This window comes from Sinocyclocheilus grahami, unplaced genomic scaffold (genome assembly GCF_001515645.1).
Source record: "Sinocyclocheilus grahami isolate Dianchi unplaced genomic scaffold, SAMN03320097.WGS_v1.1 scaffold1459.1, whole genome shotgun sequence".
Classification (NCBI taxonomy): domain Eukaryota; kingdom Metazoa; phylum Chordata; class Actinopteri; order Cypriniformes; family Cyprinidae; genus Sinocyclocheilus; species Sinocyclocheilus grahami.
Window position 1 is genome coordinate 132,432 of NW_015506638.1, and position 21,671 is coordinate 154,102.

Below are 21,671 nucleotides of genomic sequence, written 5' to 3' on the forward strand. Positions count from 1 at the left end.
ACGCAAATATTTCCACATCCTGACATCCTGACATAGGGGCGTGTTTGAAAGAGGCGTTTTAGCCCGGTCTGGATAAGCCATCTCTTTTAGATAGAATAAATCCTTTTGTGGGAGACTTTGAGCTTTGTAACTCTGTAGATCTTATACATGCACAAATAGCTACATAACACACTAAGAAAAGGAAAAATAGAAATCGCATCATATGACCCATTTAAATTAAATAAATAACTATTGGTTGATTGCTTAATTGATGCGAGGACAACGTTTGAGCGTGCACGCGTGAGGGAGCAGCTCCAATTTACAAAGCGAATATATTTGAGAGCGCACGTCCAGTTTTGTGCGAGAGCGAGGGAAATCCGGCTAGGAGTGGAGAGCTTCTTGCTCGCGCATTACATGGATGCGCAATCGCGTTACAGTAATGCGCTTTCGACATTTGTCATTAAAATAACACCGAACGAACGCTGTCTAAAAGTTGCGTGTGCGTGTTACTTTCCTGGATCAGCGCCTCTTTCAAGTGACGTACAGGAGGAAATGCATCATCTCTTCTGACTCGCTCTCTGCGCTCGATTTAAAACCAAAACTGCACTCTTTACTCAAGTTCAGTCATTTATTTCTTCTTTAGACATCAAACCACGGAAGCTCTGTGCAGACTGAGATTATGGCTCAATGGATGCAATATACAATATTTCTGACTGCTGTTTTGCGTGTGTGGTCATCTGCTGAGACGAGCAGAAGACGAGAGTTAACAGAGGCACAGGTAACAAAAACGTGATTTACTGTAAACGTACTTTTTATGTTACTTTTTATGTTTTGCCATGAAATACTTAAAAGTATCAATAAACTAACCTGAGAGTTTTAATGTCACTGTGATCACGCACACACACACACACACACACACACACACAAAGCGATACACTACACAACATGATAAAGTATGCATTCATATGCGTTAAGGGCTGCGCCAAAAATCCGCATTTGAACAGTCAATAGCAAATACTTAAACTATTAAGAAAACATACTTACAGTAGCTGATTCAGAATAAGCGCCAGATTGTCATAGCAAAGTTGGAATTGACCCATTTTTTTTAAATAGCCTTTGCACAGCCAGCCTTGTACTCTCCTAGGTTCACAAAACTGTCGTCCATAAAATGCCTTGCACAAATTCGAACATTTGGGTTGTGATGTTCTGTTGTAAATAAATCTTAACCAATGATTCCTCATTGCATCTACTTTCGGAAGGCCAAATAAAGTGCTTTTGCTTTTGCACAGAAACACACAGAGTCTCCCTGACATGGCTGCATCAACACTATTGTGGTTCCTGAAACCACGCCTTCTTTCTTTGCATGAGCATTTGGGCGGCATTACGCAAATATTTCCACATCCTGACATAGAGATGTAGGGGCGTGTTTGAAAGAGGCGTTTTAGCCCGGTCTGGATAAGCCATCTCTTTTAGATAGAATAAATCCTTTTGTGGGAGACTTTGAGCTTTGTAACTCTGTAGATCTTATACATGCACAAATAGCTACATAACACACTAAGAAAAGGAAAAATAGAAATCGCATCATATGACCCATTTAAATTAAATAAATAACTATTGGTTGATTGCTTAATTGATGCGAGGACAACGTTTGAGCGTGCACGCGTGAGGGAGCAGCTCCAATTTACAAAGCGAATATATTTGAGAGCGCACGTCCAGTTTTGTGCGAGAGCGAGGGAAATCCGGCTAGGAGTGGAGAGCTTCTTGCTCGCGCATTACATGGATGCGCAATCGCGTTACAGTAATGCGCTTTCGACATTTGTCATTAAAATAACACCGAACGAACGCTGTCTAAAAGTTGCGTGTGCGTGTTACTTTCCTGGATCAGCGCCTCTTTCAAGTGACGTACAGGAGGAAATGCATCATCTCTTCTGACTCGCTCTCTGCGCTCGATTTAAAACCAAAACTGCACTCTTTACTCAAGTTCAGTCATTTATTTCTTCTTTAGACATCAAACCACGGAAGCTCTGTGCAGACTGAGATTATGGCTCAATGGATGCAATATACAATATTTCTGACTGCTGTTTTGCGTGTGTGGTCATCTGCTGAGACGAGCAGAAGACGAGAGTTAACAGAGGCACAGGTAACAAAAACGTGATTTACTGTAAACGTACTTTTTATGTTACTTTTTATGTTTTGCCATGAAATACTTAAAAGTATCAATAAACTAACCTGAGAGTTTTAATGTTAGGTTACATGAAGCCCGATCCATCAAACAGCCAGAAGACAACGCTAAAAAGAATAGGCTCAAGAATTCTGAATTAATCTTAACATTACGGGAAGTTAAAAGAATATCGAGACAGTCATAATAATGTTATGTTAGTCTGACCAGCGCTCTCTTGGAGCAAACATCAGAATTCTGTCGACATGCTGTGGTTATTATATATATATTTTTTATAATAATAAGGGTCAAGCGTCGGAGTTTTTGTTCTATGAATGTATTAGTCATATTTATTAATACATTAAAAATGTAATGCATTCAATGCTTTGTTGATTATGTATGAATTACATTGCATTGCACAATATATGATGATTATTTTATAATAGCCATTATTAATTGACAGTCTTAATTAACTTAATTCGTTATATTTTTGGAACGTGCTTTAAACTATATAAACTTGCTTAACCAACTACTATTACAAAAATGTAATATTGGAAGTTTAGTTTGGAGGGCAGAATTCAGGAGGAAAAATGTAAAAGAAAAAAAGGCTAAAGAAAACAAACATTTCTTTAATTTAACTTTTGACTCAAAACCTTTAGGTAGTTATCCTAACACTGATATTGCATTTGTCATGTCATTTTTTTTACATTTTAGAATTGAATATTTAACAACAGGATTATTGGGATAATTAATTACACTGCATGTATACCCACTTCACATTTAATAGATGTACCTGAGGCGGTTTGGATATCTAAATACTCCACTGAACCCAGAAGCTCAAAGAGATTCCAGTGAGCGGGCTATGAAAGTGGCTCTCAGGTAAAACAGTCACAGTGAATGTAGTCTATGTATAGACATTTCTGTTTATTTCCTTTAATAACACATTGGCTCCTGCACATACTAAAACATGTATCTAAATATGTTACAATTTTAAAATAAATGTATCATCTTCCCCCCCATATTAATACTTGATAATGCTACAGTTTCTAAACTTAATATTTTTGTGACTTTTAATCAAAATTCTTGAGGAATATACATTGTAACCTCTGTTGTTTCTACTGTTGTGAGCTTCTGAACTTTCATATTCGTAAAAGTCTCTTTCAGAGAGTGTCAGGGCTGCCAGTCACTGGAAATCTTGACAGAGCTACTCTTCTTAAAATGAGGCAGCCGCGGTGTGGTGTTGAGGACCCCTTCAACCAAAAGTCTTTAAAATACAGGCGATTTGGTGGTGAGCATCTACTTCCTGATTGTTTAATAATAATACAGTCAACCGTCTCAAACTAAATTTGTTACATTTTCTCTGATGTCTATTATAATGAAGATTGTTCTTAATGTATTCCAATTCATGTGTAATGCCTCATAAAAAAAGAAAAACCTAATAATATGTAGTATTGTCATGGCAAGCTAAAATTATTTAGAATCATTGCCAAAAATACACTGAACAACAAACACAAACTGAAACAGTTATAATCCACAATGCATAGACCAGGACCAACACAAGTGAACTGAAAACACAAGCTTAAATACACAGGGAAGGTGAAGAAATAAACAAGGGACAGGTGAGCGTAAACAGTGAGTAACTATGGAAGAAACTGAGGAAACAGGAATTGAACACAGGAACAAAAACCAAAACGGAATAGATAAAGTAAAATAAGTGAAGTCTTCTTTTGAACAACACTATGGTATCATGAACGGGCTATGTGACACATTTACTATATTTATTGGAATATCAACAAAACCATTGTTTCTTATGTAAAAAGGTTGCCAGTGAGCTTGAAAAAGCTAACACTGAAATCCAGGCCGTTCACAGGCATTGAGTGTGACCCAAACTAAGAAAAAGGGCATAAAGCCCCCAAACTCTGTCCCCCACTGCCACAAACCCCACTTTAGTTTGATAGAAATTTGACATTGAAATGTTTAAATCTTGAATGTCTGTATTGCAAAAGATCATGCTGATAAATGATCAATATCACAGGAGTGTGATATATCTCTATACCAGCACAGCTCTGATTCAGTTTTTATCAAAGTCTGCTTTATTGTCAATTCTTCCACATGTACAGCACATACATACTGAGAATTGAAATTGCGTTACTCTCAGACCCTTGGTGCATACAGATAACACTAACAGTATAGCATAAAAATACTGGAAGGCCTCTCAGCTAGTCAGATTTGAGGACCTGAACTAACTGTTGTATATAATATACTATATGTTGCGGGGCAGTCATGGCCTAATGGTTAGAGAGTTGAACTTGTAACCCAAAGGTGGGTACTGCGTTCTCTTCCACCCTCTTCCAAGTCTCTTGAGCAAGGCACTGAACCCCCAACTGCTCCCCGGGTGCCGCAGCAAAAATGGCTGCCCACTGTGTGTTCACGGTGTATGTGTGTGTTCACTATTCACTGCTGTGTGTATGCACTTGGAAGGGTTAAATGCAGAGCACAAATTGCGAGTATGGGACACCATACTTGGCTACACGTCACGTCACTTTCACTTATATACAACAGTTAGTTCATTAATACATTGTAAAATGTAGCTGTTGTTACAATTATTTGATGAAAGAAATTATGTGTGCATTATAATGCCTTACGAATACCCTTATGATTTATTATAAATACAGGTTTCATAGAAAGTCTCACTAAAATGTATTTAAAATACTGTGAAAAGCAGTTTAATTCAAATGCATATTGAGTTTTAACCCTTAAAGAGATGTTATGGGCTATGACCTTCTATGTATTAGCTCAAAAAAATAACACAAAATATTTACAAGTACTTGGCTGTACATCCAGAATACTTACTTTCATTTTCTTTCAATTAGCTATGACAAACTGGTATAAGATAAGAACCATAATTGTCAATATGTGTGAGGTACACACATTGGACATAAACAAGTAACCAAGTAAATAAGTTTGCTCTTTATATGGAGAAAACAGCTGTTTGGATTTTTAGTTTGCCTTTCTTATTTCGTAGGATTTTGGCGAAAGAAAAACTTAACATATTACATTTACAACTACACACCAGACATGGGGAAAACGGCAACACAGACAGCCATACGCTCAGCATTTAAATACTGGAGTGATGTCACCCCACTCAGCTTTAAAAAGATTAACTATGGACCTGCTGATATTCAAATCTCATTTCACAAGAGAGATGGCTGTCCTTCACCTTTTGATGGTCCTGGTAAGTAAATCTCTCCAAATTAATTATATTTATTATAATATTAAAAGTTATACAATACAAAATGCATGTATTATATGTATTTATTTTACTCCTGTCATTTTACACATTAATAAGATCGAATGTTATATGGTACGTTATTATTCTCGTAAACCAAGACCTGGCAAACTGTAAACTCAGGGACACACCAGCTTTATGTACGGTTGCTTTACAATGCAGAACAATAATACAAACCCGATTCCAAAAAAGTTGGGACACTGTACAAATTGTGAATAAAAACAGAATGCAATGATGTGGAAGTTTCAAATTTCAATATTTTATTCAGAATCCAACATAGATGACATATCAAATGTTTAAACTGAGAAAATGTATCATTTTAAGGGGAAAATAAGTTGATTTAAAATTTCACGGCATCAACACATCTCAAAAAAGTTGGGACAAGGCCATGTTTACCACTGTGTGGCATCCCCTCTTCTTTTTATAACAGTCTGCAAACGTCTGGGGACTGAGGAGACAAGTTGCTCAAGTTTAGGAATAGGAATGTTGTCCCATTCTTGTCTAATACAGGCTTCTAGTTGCTCAACTGTCTTAGGTCTTCTTTGTCGCATCTTCCTCTTTATGATCCACCAAATGTTTTCTATGGGTGAAAGATATGGACTGCAGGCTGGCCATTTCAGTACCCGGACACTTCTTCTACGCAGCAGGCCATGTTCTTGCACACGCTGAAGCCCCTCCATCAGGAATAGTTCACTTTGATGAAGATGAATTCTGGACCGAAGGGAAGTATTATGGTTCCAATCTGCGTATTGTTGCGGCTCATGAGATCGGGCATGCTCTTGGCTTGGGGCATTCTCAGTACAGCAGTGCTCTTATGGCAGCACACTACAGTGGTTACCAAGCCAATTTTAGACTGCACATTGATGATATCAGAGGAATCCAAGCCATATATGGTAAGATAATCCAAACAAATAACTGAATATTTGCCATATATTTGAATATTTGTAAATAACTGCCTATGTTAATTACTCTTATGAATTCAGGTAAAAGGATCTCTAGTACAACCACTGCTGATGATATCTATGCCATGACATATCCCACTACCATGGCCCCATTCCCCAGGGGTGATATGCTAGATCCATGCACTGCTAAACTTGATGCTATAATGCTGGGTGAGAAAACCATGTAGTATAGCGGTGCACATGACTTCAGTTCATTCAAGTTAAACAAATACAGTAGATTTGCTTGTTCTGTGACTAATAACATCATATAACATGTTCTAGAAAATATTATAAAATGTTATTTATTTATTTAATTTTGTGTTAGGTCCATCACGTAAGACGTATGCTTTTAGTGGGGATTATGTGTGGACAATTACAGATATGGGCCATAACTCTCCAGTAAAAATAAGTTTGCTATGGAAGGGGCTACCAGGAAACCTGAATGCAGCTGTATATTCCCCAAGAACCAACAAGACATACTTCTTTAAAGGTAGATTATTGTTCTCTGCACATAAAAGTGTTTTTTATGCATTTTAAACGGCATTTTAGCCAATAATTAATGTAATACAAGAGAAGCTGTTTACTCACAAAACTTTAAAACTTGAGAGAGAGTCGACTAGGATGTAGCAGGGGGTGTGGACTATCAAAATACTGATAGTTGATTCCAAGCTACGATGCAATCAATACATTGATATTGATGATATTTTTGATGATTAAATACTATTAGATTAAAAAGCATGTTTGACAGGCAGTAGAAGTCAGTTTGTTGTAATCTATGATAAAGTTGAAAAGGGCTATGTTGTGGTCAGAGCTGGTACTAAGTCAAACATGTGGCCTGGGAACAGACTGGATCAGGCTCACTCTGGTAACCTGGTGATGAGACACTAGAAAGAAAGACACTAATATAAGCATAGACTCCCTTCACTTTTCCCCTTCACAAGATACTGGAGATGCCCTTGGCGATGGCTAGAGTCCAGAAAGTACCAAACAGTGTATGCCAGACCATCCTCTAAAAGCAACATTGGAGGAGGAGGGGCATTTTCTTCACCAGTCCCTGGGGAAACAGAAGGAGGAGTGAATGGCTTAAGTCATAAGACATGAAATGTGGGATTGATCGTGTACTGCGGGGGAAGACCTGACCTCCTGGATGGTATTGAGGGGTTTCTGAGTGCCAGGCATCTGCATGGATCTGGTGTGTACCTCACTCTCACTTCTGTGACAGTAGGTTCTCAAGAAGCTGGAGATTTCTTGGATTGTGTGCTCTGTTTGTTCATTGGTCTGGGGATAATAACCAGAGGAGAGGCTGATGGAAATCCCCAGGAGGGGGAAGAAGGAGCACAAGACTCAAGAAATAAACTGTGATTTGTCACATTGTCTTCTGGCAGGCCAGAGGTGCTGAACAGATGATAGAACAGGACCTCTGCCATCTCCAGTCCTGTGGGAAGCCTCTTGAGGTGAATCAAATGGCAGGCCATATAAGAGATTGGTTACAAAGTCCATGCCAATGTGGGACAAGGAGAGACTGGAATTTTCAAGATGGGAGAAACTTTGGATGCCACACATATTCACATGTTCACTTCAGCAGTCAGATTTTGCCAGCAGTAGTTTCTCCTAATCAACTCCAAATGGATTCAGGGATATAAGTGCGGCCCAAAGGACAAGCAGGAAGAGTGGAATCATGAGGTCAATATCCCATTGGATGGGCCTGTTGAAAATGGAGGATGGGAGAATGAATATGAGGTCAACTTTGGGAAGATTGGCAGCATGCAGTTGGAAGAGGGTGATGAGCTTTGGTGTTTTTGGAACTATGTCTACATGTCACAGTGTAGTGAAATCAAGTGAAAAAGAGTGCCCTCCATTCCTGGTGGGAATTTAGGCACTTGGTAGAGTGGAGTTACTCCAGATTGCATTGGTCATGATGACTTGGAAGGGTAGCTGGTATCCCTCTAGTCAAGTCACCTTTATTTGTATAGTGCTTATTACAATATAGATTGTGCCAAAGCAGCTTCACAGTGATAAACAGGAAATATAGTAGTTGAGTTTCCATAATTGATTCTGCTGAGACAACAGTGTCATTGTTCAGATCAAGTTAAAATCAATAACAGTGTGAATTTCATCCCACTCATAGCTCAGGGGTGCGTTTCCAAAAAGCATTGTTAGCCAACTATGTTCGCAAGTTCCGTCGTTACCAACATAGTTCAACTATTTGGTGTTTCCCGAAACCATAGTTCAAACGAACATTCGAACATTCGGAAACAGCGTCGCAAACTTACGTGTTAGGAACTACAGCTCTCGACCTGTGGTTAGAAGCATAGTTTCTTGTTAGTAAGACATATGGACTTAAATAAATTATGCTTTTGGACACAATAAGCAAGCTAACATGCAGTACAATCTAAATCTTCCATTCAATTTAAATATATTTTTTATACATTATACATTTTAATCTATGTATTTTTGCTTGTCCTCAATAAGCGCCGTTTTTGAAGAGTGCGCATGTGCATAAATGCCTAAGGGAACCCCAGAGTATGGAGTAAGAGGAAACCTGCGATGAATCAAACATCAAATAAAGCAAAACGACAGGCAACAAAACATAGTAAATTAGTCATCAGGTGCCATGTTCAATACAGCAGCATCTCAGAAATCTCGAAATAATTAATTAGCAGAAGTTATTACTCCACCACATCCGTGTGATTTCATTAAAAACGGCCCTAAATTGTTGAACTAATGTGGTTCAAACGACGGATATGCAACCGTATTCGGGAAACGGTCGTGATTGGCTAGTTAGTTTCCACAACAATGCATCGTACAATGGTGGTTAATCAGTGAGTTACGTTGTTGTATGGGAAACGCACCCCAGTTCGGTTCTACAAAAGGCAGCAATGTCATTAGTCAGCTGTAGTTAGCTTAGTGTTGATTCAATGTTGCAAGATGTGATTCAGCTGCATTGCAGCTCCACAGACGACAATAGTTAAGTTTGATTAAATTCCAAGTTATTGTTCCTATGCAATGGTGTCAGTGTGGTCATATTGATAGATTTTCTAAAAGTTATGTGACTTTCAGACCCCAACTAAGGAAACCAGAAGGCAACAGTGGCAAGGAACCCAAACTTCATTGTGTAACAGAATGGAGAAAGAAACCTTGGGAGAAACCAGGCTCAGTTGGGGAATTAGTTCTCCTCTGGCATAAGCAAACAAACATGATAATATGAGTTGTAGTCTGTTAAACACATTGAAATATGAAAGTAGAGCTGCCACTTTAGCCAGTAGTCAATGACTGGCTTATCAGTGGCCTTAAGCAAAATGAACATCCTTCTGGAAAAAAACGGTCCCAACTGGACCTGGCATGGTTGGCCATATGGATCTGTGCCAAGGGTTTGTTTTTGAGGTCTCCACTGACCGTGAAGGGCTGTGTTGAGGCTGTTTCTGGGTGCAGGTCCACCATATGGTCTGGATACTGATATGGACCCGATCTGGCTGGCTATGGTTTCCTCTGGATAAGGATGAAACAGAGAGTAATATAAGTGCAGGTGCCATTCTTCTTAACAAGTACATCAGATGTTATGGGAGGTTAAGTTTTATGCATTGGATACTGAGCATATGTCGTAATTTAGAGATATTTTTAAGATGGAAAAATGCAGATTTACAAATGTACTTAACTGAAGTCTAAAAAATCTCTTCTCTTCTACCCACCTGCTCCTCTTTCTCAGGTGAAAAAGTCTGGAGGTTTACAAAGTACCGCCTTGACTATCGATACCCCAAACCACTAAAAAGAATCCCTGCCAATATTGACGCTGCTTTGTATTATGAGAAGAACAAGAACATTTTCTTCTTTAAGGTACAGTGAGATTTTAACATTACTGTACACAACCTATGCTTAAGAGAAATAAAATCAAGAAAAAAAAATAATGAAAAATTCTTAAGCCCTCATGTCTGTACAAAGTTCTCTCTATATAAACAAACATTTCTGTTGATACATATTTACCATTTTCTAGTTAAGTAAGTGGTTCTCAGCTCCAGTTGTGGGAACCCACAGCACTACACAACTTTTGCCTCTCTTATTTACACATCTGATTAAAATCATCAGCTTCTTACCAAAGAGCTGCATGAACCAAACTTATACTGTATCAGAAAACGTGTACTACTTCACTACTCCTTATACGGTGTACTCCTTCACTAATCCCTATGTTGAAGTAAATGAAGTGAGCAAATGTGTATAAGAGCTGGAGCTGTATTTTCATTCAGATGTATATGCGCTCAGATATAACAATGTGCCCACAGCACCCTCAGATGACTGTTAATAGAATGACTAAATTACCTACAGATGATTGGCAAATATTTTTAAATCATATACCAAATTAAAATTTGTTCTGCATACAAGTCTTGGGAGTAAAAAAAAAAAAAAAAAGTAAATTCAGTGAATTAGAAAATGCTTGGAATTTTGGCTGATTTAATGCCTAAAAATAAACTTATTCTTAGAATTTCATTTATTTTGTTTTAAAATGTACCTTTATAATTATATTTTAGGATGGTTTTTAATCAAGTAATAATTTGTTTAAAAAAAAAAGAAAAGTTAAACAAAAACTAGAGGCACTGAGAATTAATTTTATAAAAGCTAAAAACTGCACTTCTCATTCAAACTAGCTCTCTCTCACAATCTCTCTTTCTTGCTAATAAATCCTCTCCACATTGGATTATGGCAATGGTTCTCAATCCCGGTCCTGTTACCCTACCGCTTTGCACATTTTGTACTATATATCTCTTATCTGACACACTAAACCCCCGTTAACACTGCCAGCGACACACTGCAACAAAGCAACATGATCCCATTCATTTTTATTGGAGAGCTGGTGACTTCCAGTGACACAAGCAACAGTAGGCAACAGAATGTAGGCATGTCATGGGATACGAGTCACACGACAAAGTTTATGCAACTGAGCCACAATTTTTGTGAGCAACAACCAATAGGAGTGAAAACTATGTCAGTGGTGCTCATATGTTACTGGCTCAAGTTCAAGCAAGACAGGACAGAGTTCAGAGTGATTTCACTGTTTTATAAGATTTGACTGTAATCACATACATCAATATAATAAAATGATGTGTGGAAAAGAAACTGTCGGCAGTCTTAGTGAGTTTGATCTATACATTGATAATTTGTGTTGTTAATTATATGATGCAGTGAGCAGTTTAGCACTGCTGCAGTTCATATTACAGTTTTACATGCATAATGTTGATTATTAGGAACAAGAAAATTTATTATTTGTCAAATTTGAATGATGTATTAGTAATTTTTGGCAGCACGAGAATTTGTTGATTGATTTGTTAATCTGGTTAATGGTTTAATCCAGTGAGCACTGCTGTAGTTTATATTACAACACCATTCAACAGTTACTTTTAATTCTGAGTCTAATTAAAAGGATCCTAAAAGAACACAGCTGTGGGTGGTCTATAGTTGCAAACTATCTGGGTCTTTGAATCCACCAAGGGAAGACAAAGTGTGGTGGTAACCAGATGCATGCTTGCATTGCGACAGGCAGTTCAGACAAGGGGGAATCATAGCCAAGTTGAGCACCACAGTGCTACTGCCCCCATCTCTGCAGCAGGACAGGAGGAGGAAGGTCAGTAGTCTTCCCATCAGAATCTGCACCAGCAGCAAGTCAGCCCACAGCAAGAGCATCCCCACAAAACATCAAGTAGGAAACCTTCAAGATAATCACCAGTCAAGCACACACAGAAACCTGTGGAACCAGATAAATACACGTCTCAAACACCTGAGACAAGCAGAAAGACTCAGGAAATGCAGACAGCAGAGGAAGAAAGCAAGTGCTAGCTTCATCCAGGATCCCTTTAAGTGTGTTCTTGGATTGATGGAGGAAAAAAGGTCTGGGACACTGCAGGCAACTGAGCTGGAGTTGGAGGAATACTAAAAAGAACTATAGAGCTGCATCAACACCTGGGCAAAATGGCAAACCCTACAGGGTTTTCAAGAACTTCCCCAGGCTCCTGAAGCTGTTATGGAAGCTAATGCGCATTGCCTGGAAAACCCAATCCATCCCACCCACATGAAGCATTGCATCACCACCTTTATTCCAAAGGAAAAAGACTCCTGCAGCATCAGCCAATTCAGATGCATCATAAATGTTGAAGGGAAGATCTTTTCTGTGGTGGCAAAACGCATCACCGCCTACATCTTAGTTAACAACTACACTGATAGCAGCTGTCAAAAGGCAGGCTTGACTGGGTTTTCTTGCTGTGTGGAACACACTGCCATGATCTGGAAACAAATACAGACAGCCAAACGCAACAAATCAGACCTCCACATAATTTGGCTGGATCTTGCAAATGCCTACGAGTCTGTTCCCCACCATCTAATTTTCTTCACGCTGAACTTCTTCCACATACCATCAAGCATCCAGAATTTAGTAGCAAACTACTTCAACAACTTTTATGTCTGCTACACAACCCAGGATACCTCATTGGCATCAGCTACAAAAAGGCATTGTTCGAGCTCTCTCATCCTTTTCACTCTAGCCTTTGAGATCATCCTAATAGGAGGAAGACCGATGGTTTGCAAAGTTATATTGCAGTCAGGTCAGCGGCTTTCAGCCATACAGAGCTACATGGATGTAGTCAGCACACTTTTTTAAAGGCAGCATGAAACAACAGGCTACTGTGGAGGCTCGATGAGCTGCTACAGTATGAAGATAAAACCTGCCAAGTCTCGCAGCCTATCATCTGGAAAGGAGTGAGAAATGACAACATCTTCTCAGTCAATGGTCAGAGAATCCCACTGTTGGCAGAACAACCTGTATAAATTCTTGGGAAGTTCTATACTGCTGAGCTATCTGACAAGCACATGGCCATCTCTGTGATGTCTCATCTGACAGGTGAGTTGAGCAAAATCGACTAAAGCTTTCTCCCAGGAAAGTTTAAGGTTTGGTGTTACCAGTTCGCCCTTGAAATTGTGATATCACCTTGACAGCAGTTGAGAAGATGGACTGCAAAGCCAACAGCTACATCAGTAAATGGTTGGGCCTCCCACAATGCCTTCTCAACACCGTTTACAGCTGCCCCTGAAATCCATCTACCTGGGCTACAAGCAGGAGAAGGTAAGGCACTTGTTTAGCTAAGAGACTCAAGGTTCTCTTTAGAGAATCTAACTTCAAGGTTCACGTCTGCTCTGGACAAAAGTGGAATAGGTAGTAGTTCAGGAGATCGTTGGGTGGCTGCAGACAGGCAGGGCCAGCCTTGGGTGGGGATCGGCTCGCAAGCTGTGCTCCAAAGACAACCTGGACGGCAGTCGTAGACAGGACAAACATTTGTGGTATGGTTTGGAGGAGTCCTGCCAAATTTTTAACTCCAAGAACCCAAGTTTGCAGCACATATTATCTGCCTGCAAAGCAGCATTGACTCAAGGCCAATGGCACCAAGACCAGCTCCTGTGCAAGCTGGCCAAAATCTTGGAGGTACGCAGACTGGAGGCAAACAGGGCTAGTCTGGCAACACCACAGCAGCTGGTCCAGTTTGTCAGGCAAGGAGGTATGGCCCACAGTAGCAAAACAAGGTCATGGTCCCTCCTCTCACCCAGAGGTAAGTGGAGCATGAGCGTTGACCTTGAATGCCAGCTGATGTTCCCTCATGAGATCACCATAACCTTGCTTTGGCCAGACATTGTGCTCTGGTCCACTTCTACTATGTTCGTCATCTTGGCAGAACTGAATGTGCTATGGGAATAAGGAATGGAGGCTGCCTTTGAGAGGAATATGAAAGGTATGCAGCACTATCAGCTGCATGCTCACAAGCTGGGTGGATGGCATCAACATTTCCGGAAGAAGTTTGGTGCAGGGACTTCACTGGAGCATCCACCCTATTTCATGAAATGCCTTGTCCAAACTGAAGAAGGCCCTCAAAGATCTGGCAGAGGAGGCAGAACAGGGGAGCTTTTGGCTCTAGCTCCAGATGAAAGACAAGATGTGGGCAAAAATTGATCTTAGGACCTTTCTGCAGGGCACAGTAGAGAGACGTCCCTGCCACTGCTCCACCACCTCAAGATGTTTCAGGATTAAAAGAGTAAAACATCAGTAAAACACTACATACCTGCACATTTATGGCTATAGACTGATGCATAATATGTATGAGCATGACATCACCGTTTTCACAAATTTGCATTTCTGTAATTTACATGGAGATGATAATGGTACTGTTTTCAAAATCTTGCACTTTGAAACCAGTTTTCGAAAGGTTTCAGGCCCCCAAAACACAATTGTCATGTAAATGAACAGCCAAAATTCATACAAACTTTTTCATGGTATGTGTAGTTGAAAATTATGTTTAAATGTACCCTCAGCTAGTTCATGGAACTCTATCCTAAAGAACTGATGATCTGAATCAGCTGTGCTAGGTAAGAGAGACATACAAATATGCAGAGCAGTGGGGTACCAGGACCAAAATTGAGAACCACTGGATTATCGTAAATAGTTCTTTGGCGAGTGTACATCAGATGTTCGCTCTAAATCCTTAATCAGATTTTGATCAACTACAAAATGCCCAATATTTGATATACAGTAATGCACTATATAAAAAGAGATTTCAGACACAGCTTTGATTTGTCAGATAAGGGAGACGTACAAAATCTATGGTTGCTTTGGGCCACCAAGACAGAAGTTGAGAACCACTGTATTAAAGGGGTCATGAAATGCTTTTAAAATTTTTTTTTATTATGTTTCCTAGTGTGTCTGCTGTGAGACTTTACTGTAAACACCCACTGCTATGACTGGCTAACATCAATGGATATGAAATAAGCATCACATGTTGATTGCTCTCGAAAACTTAATGCATTTTTATTAGAACGTCCACTGATTAGTTAATACTAATGGTGAAGTGTTGATTGTAGCATTAGATTTAGAACTACTCCCGTTGCTCAAAGGTTGCAGCACTGCACTGTAGCCGAATGCAGTCATGCACATGATGCAGTGATTTCCTTATTACAATGTGATTTCTGCTGTCTCACAAAAACTTTCATCATAACTAACACGGTGAAAACACAATGTAAATGAGAGTCTCTTTGTCAAAGGCTGTTACGGAGCCGACGAGACGTGAGATATGCGGATCCATGTGCAAGCTTTATTAAGCAGAAAAAAAATTTTTTATTATGTTTCCTAGTGTGTCTGCTGTGAGACTTTACTGTAAACACCCACTGCTATGACTGGCTAACATCAATGGATATGAAATAATCAGCACTGCACTGTAGCCGAATGCAGTCATGCACATGATGCAGTGATTTCCTTATTACAATGTGATTTCTGCTGTCTCACAAAAACTTTCATCATAACTAACACGGTGAAAACACAATGTAAATGAGAGTCTCTTTGTCAAAGGCTGTTACGGAGCCGACGAGACGTGAGATATGCGGATCCATGTGCAAGCTTTATTAAGCAGAGAGGTCAGAAACACAGGCAGGATCGAACAAGGGCAAACAGGTGGGCAAGACACAAGAATAATCCTAGGGCTAGCGAAGGTCATCGAACAGCAAACAGAATCAAAAAGGGACAAGACGATAAGAGATAAATCCAGGAAAACAGGCGAAGATCAAAAACCGAGAAAACCGGCTAGGCTAGGCTAGGCTAGGCTAGGCAGCTAACGAGGGCTCTGTAGTGTAGCTATCAAACTGATAAGTGCTAAACAATACTCGGCAGAGGGAAGGGATCAGAGTGAGTGTTAAATAGTGAGGGAGTGATATGAAACAGCTGGGTGCAATCAGTGCTGTGAATGATGGGATATGTAGATGATATGCAACAGTGTGAGTGCGAGAGTCAATGAAAATGGGAAGGGTGACCTCTGATGGTTAGCCGACGGAAGTTCATGGACCGGATTCGTGACAAAGGCAGTGTAAACTGTGTAATTTATTGTAATAGTTTAATAATATTATGAGTTTTGATGAAAATACAGAAATCAAGTCACTGATAGACTCTCGTTGATCTTGAACTGACTGCTTTAACGATTATAAAGAGAATGCTCTTTATGTATAAGCTTGGGTTCTGTATATAAAATTATCACAATATAGATAACAGATGCTACTAACAGCGTGAAGTTGATGGTTTAATCACTGGTTTGATTCACTAATGCATAAATAGCAAACCAAACCAACCACAAAACCAAATTTGCGAGAAAAGAACATCTGTACATGAGCCCTTACACAGATCACAGGTCATGATGGTCATGAAATGCAATTTCAGTTTTTTATATTATGATTACATTCTCAAGGTTAGTTTATAAAGTTTTGCACCAAAAAGGTCTTTATTTACCTAACAGCAGTATTGTGATTGATGGAAAGACATGAGTTGTTGAGAACATACCTCCTTGATTACATGACAGTGACGCATTTTAAAGGGCGTGTCGATGAGAATTGTGATGTCATAGTTCTCTCAATTTTAAATCTGGGCATTTCAGAAGGGTAGAAAAGAATAATTAATATTTTAAAACTGGGGGGATAGTTCTGAGTTTTAAAACTTGCTGTATGTTTTTATTTTAGAGAAACCTCTTATATGCATAAATATAAAGAACATGTTGATTCTCCATTTCGTGACCCCTTTAAACTGAAGTGAATTGATTGACAGTCATTATATAATTTTAATTTAATTAAAAATATATAGTTTTTCATGAAGCAGAACAATGCGAAGTTGTCACGAAATAGAAAAATTACACAAAACAGAGTCCTTTTATTATTAATTTATCACAGATCAGGCTTTAGAATGAACATTAACAAGTTGGTAATTTTTCAGTAAAAGTGTGTTCATTTGGAGCTTGTTTCCATTTGTGACTAGTTTACATAAGAATCCACAATGAAATGTCCTGAACAAAAAACTTATTAATGACTCGATCTGGCACTTTGAATAAACACTTTTCACTCTCCAGAATCCTTCATAATGTTTGCAGAGACAATATTCTGCGCAATAAGAACTGCACAACATACTTAGCAGGTATCTCAATTTATTTTTATTCCAAGTGATCCTGTTTTAGTATCTCTCCCTTTTCTTTTCTTTTTATCTCCTCACTAACATGCGCCAGTGTTTTTTGCAGGAAGTCTTGCGCTGATGTGCTCATCATAAAGACAAGGAAGTCCAAAATTAGTCATTTTGGTAGCTTGGTTTCAATAAAAGCTGTTTTGGATTAACAAGAAAGTGTTGATTTCTAAAACCTACAGTGTATTTTTATAGTACAATGAACTTGATATGTCAAAAGATCAAGGAAAGTTTTATTTTATAATTCATGACCACTTTAAATCATTGATATAATTTTTTTCAGGGTTCGGGCTATTGGAAGTGGGATGAAATGGTTTATAATGACCTCAGCATTTATCCCAAACCCATTTCCCGTCTGTTTATTGGCATCCCATCAAATCCTGATGCAGCTTTCACATGGACCAATGGGAAGATGTATTTCTTCAAAGGTGACAAGTACTGGCGCTTAAATGAGCAATTAATTGTTGATTCTGGATACCCACTCAGCAAGCGTGTCCGCTGGATGAGGTGCAACTAATTTGCAATGTTTCCCTTTAAACTCAGTGAACATTTTACGCTACACTATGTAACTTTTTGCCTTCAGCTTCACACTATCCACAGCCAAAGCTACTTATCTCTGTAACACGCATGTGTATGCAATTTCCAGTAAATTCAATCCCGGCACCTCTAAAATACAAATCATTATTGTAGGTATTTAAATATATGTGTGTGTGTGTGTGTGTGTGTGTGAATTCTGTTGTACTCCAAAAAATGTGAGTATATGCCATAATTGCGTACTCATGCATTTCAAAAGCATTCTGCTGTAGAGATATTGGTATGGATATTGAAACTAACAGAATAGCTAATCAGTTGTACTCATTAAAAATTGTACTGTATGTCCAAAAGAAGTGCCTACATTTCACTTAAATAAACAGGGTTGCATCTAACCATTTACATCCAACTGCATTTCGTTTTTTCAGCCTTATGCTAAACTGCTTTAAATTGCTTTTCTTTCACATTAGTCTACACTCTACATACCCCATAATGTCAAAGCAAAAACTGATTTGTAATAACTTTATTTCAGTTTTTTAATTGTTAATAAACTTGCAAATACATTGCATATGTATTGAGACTCTTTAGCTCAGAAGCATTCCCGTTTCTCTGGACCATCTCAAAGATGTTTCTACACTTGAGTTAACCTGTAGCAAATTCAACTGATTATAGACTTGATTTAGAAAGATACACACCTGTTTATATTCTGTCGCATATTCTGCAAAGCTTGTCGCATAATACTAAAAAAAAAAAGCCTTGAGGCTTTAATTGCCAACAGTGGTGCTTCAACTACAGTAAGTACTGAGTTAGGGGTATGAATACTTATGCAATGTAATTTTTTCAATAATCTATTACTGATAAATTTACAAAGTTATCACAAATCAGTTTTTTGACTTGTCATTATGAGGCATGGAGTGTTAAAAAGTAGTTTAGCATAGGGTTGCAACATAAAATGTAAAAAAAATAAAATAAAATAAATACTTACACAGTGCACTGTGTATATATATATATATATATATATATATATACAGTGGTGTGTTTTGGCAGCACTACATGAAATTAAGCAGGTAGTTTTTATGTTTTGGCTGATCAGTGTATATTCATTGGTGCACTCTATAAATTGCATTACAATTGCATTGTATATATTATTTATATAATAAAATGCTTCATAAAAACGGCAGGAAATAATTTATTACAAAGTCATCATCCATTCAAACACACTCACTGTAGTTATTAAGCACTATTCAGATAACATATTTCAGTTGTATATTGTTATTCCTGTGTTCACCTCTCTTTAAGAATTGCTGGAGCACTTGCATACCTTCTACACGTGTCCTGAATCATACCACAGCTGACACCTTATAGACAAATATTTCAGTGGTTCCTTGAGTCCTATGATATCCCTGTGTTTGTGAAATTGTTATAATAAAGTGCTGACTGACTTGTCTATTTGTGTTTTATGAAAATTACATAAAAAAATGATGATGTATTATCTGACATACACGTGAAACTCATTCCTTTCTCTAATTACTTTATATGAATATTTGATGCACACACAGCTGTGTGGGCTGTTTCTTCGCACTGAGTTGTCAACGTCTGAAGCAGACTGTGCTCACAGAGAGAAAAGCCCTGGATACTTCAAGAGCCTAGACTCCATTCAGTCTGAACTGTTCCCACATCATCTACTAGAGACACACCCATTTGCTTTAGTACTACTTTCACAAAACAGGTGCCCATTTTTTAAAACTATGAACACACTTGTAACACTATTACACTTGTTATAGTCATTCATTCCAGTTGAACATATTTTCTTTCCACATAATCATTGTTTCAAAACTCTTTTGAACACAACATGAGACCATTTGGTTTAATCATCAGAACACAATAGTATCTTCATACAACTGAGTACTTGTAACAGTTCACTTGTTGGCAAACAATGCAAAATCCATGTTTCAAATACACTTACATTACACAACAGACATACAATCCATAATGTTTGAAATTGTCTCGTTGGTGCATTTTCAAAAGGTGTGATGAAAATATGACACGGCCATGAGGTTTTGTGCTGGAGCCTAGAACAGAGTTTGCTGCCAATGCAGTGAATGTTCTCACTGTACCATATGAATGTACTGTGGTTGACCTTTTCACTTGAAGGGTGAATTACAGTAATGTGGCAGTCTCTATGGTAAGGACTCTGTTTACAGTATCACATGGCATATGTGATGTAAAATACCTGTATTTGATCAAATTGGTACATGGTATCTGTCACCCTCCTTCAGATGTGTTTCTGATCAACTTGACTTTGTCATCTTGATGAATCAGTCAATGACTCTGATCTGAGTCATTGACTGATTCATCTCCCTTGTACTCTGTCCTGCTTTATGTTCAGAAATCACACACACAAACACACACACACAGAACTGCAGTTATGTGAGATTACCTGCTTATATTAGAACAATAATTCATATTTAGCTATTCATTTTAGAAAGTATATATAACAGTACAAAATGATTTAATTAAGATCAGTTATACCAAATGATGATATTAAATTGAATGAGAAGAAAAAAGAAAAAAAAGGTGTTTAACTCAGTCAGTGAAGGCCTTACAGGCATTGCCCATGCTGCTTAGAGAGATAATAATAATAACAATAATGCATTTTATTTATAGGGCACCTTACATGACACCATACACAAGGACATCTTAAAATGCATGAAACAAAATGACAAAAGCTAAAAAATTTGACAAAATCATTACAACCAATAAAAGATACTGGAAAACCTACGAGCGTTTTGAGACTAAATGTAAAAATGGGAAGATTGTCACTATTGCGAGTGAGATGTACTGTATAAATGCTGGAACGGTCACACATCACACAAAAGTCAAGAATGAATTAGCTTTGATATCTAGCCTCCATGACTCCCTCTACTTCAATTACTGTCAATGACTTAAGTTGTGTAAGTTTATTTTGTATGAGATAAGTGTATAATGTGTCAGATGTAGTGTAGTCTGCATTACTGTAATGTCTTTAATTCAGCATCAAGGCTTTGACATGTACCTTGCTCTTGAACAAACTGACTGTTAAAAGTACTCAAAGAAGATCATACTGTTGTGCTTTGTTTCAAAAACAGAAGATCATTATAACATGCAATGAAAACATTTAGTTTAATTAACAATGATTTTGTGAAATTCTTTTCACAAAATCATTAATTAAACTAAATGTTTACATTGCATGTTATAATGATCTTCTGCTTTTATTTGAGTTGTACATATTTTCTAAAATGTACAACTCAGACCAGGATCTGACTAGTGGTGTGATAACTTTGTACTAAGAGTTTTGAAAATGTACACCAAAACAGATTTCAAAATCACACCTTTTAAAAATGCACCAGTGAGACAATTTCAAACATTATGGATTGTATGTCTGTTGTGTAATGTAAGTGTAGTTGAAACATGGATTTTGCATTGTTTGCCAACTAGTGAACTGTTACAAGTACTCAATTGTATGAAGATACTATTGTGTTCTGATGATTAAACCAAATGGTCTCATGTTGTGGTCAAAAGAGTTTTGAAACAATGATTATGTGGAAAGAAAATATGTTCAACTGGAATGAAAACTTGAGGTCAGAAAGAATGAGATTTTGAAAGAATGACTATAATGTAGCGTCTGGACCACTCAAACACACAATATATATTTTGTTAGCTAGATTTAACAAATACTCTGTAACACTGAAGCTGAACAGGCCCCTGGTTCCATAG

The 21,671-nt window shown here is 38.0% G+C and overlaps 1 protein-coding gene across 2 annotated transcripts; it reads left to right on the plus strand.

Annotated features, from left to right (window-relative positions):
* Positions 1-293: 293 nt before the first annotated feature.
* On the plus strand, positions 294-18,040 carry LOC107570443 (matrix metalloproteinase-19-like). Of its 2 annotated transcripts, none has more exons than XM_016256674.1 (9): positions 294-757; positions 2,925-3,016; positions 3,292-3,425; positions 5,163-5,372; positions 6,074-6,319; positions 6,410-6,538; positions 6,693-6,857; positions 10,074-10,201; positions 17,668-18,040. In XM_016256674.1, exons 1-9 carry the CDS (start codon positions 659-661, stop codon positions 17,899-17,901), a joined length of 1,437 nt encoding a protein of 478 aa, XP_016112160.1. In that variant the 5' UTR covers positions 294-658; the 3' UTR covers positions 17,902-18,040. The 2 variants fall into 2 exon arrangements, with proteins under 2 accessions (XP_016112160.1, XP_016112159.1); XM_016256673.1 differs by lacking the exon at positions 294-757 and adding an exon at positions 1,656-2,119.
* Positions 18,041-21,671: the final 3,631 nt, after the last annotated feature.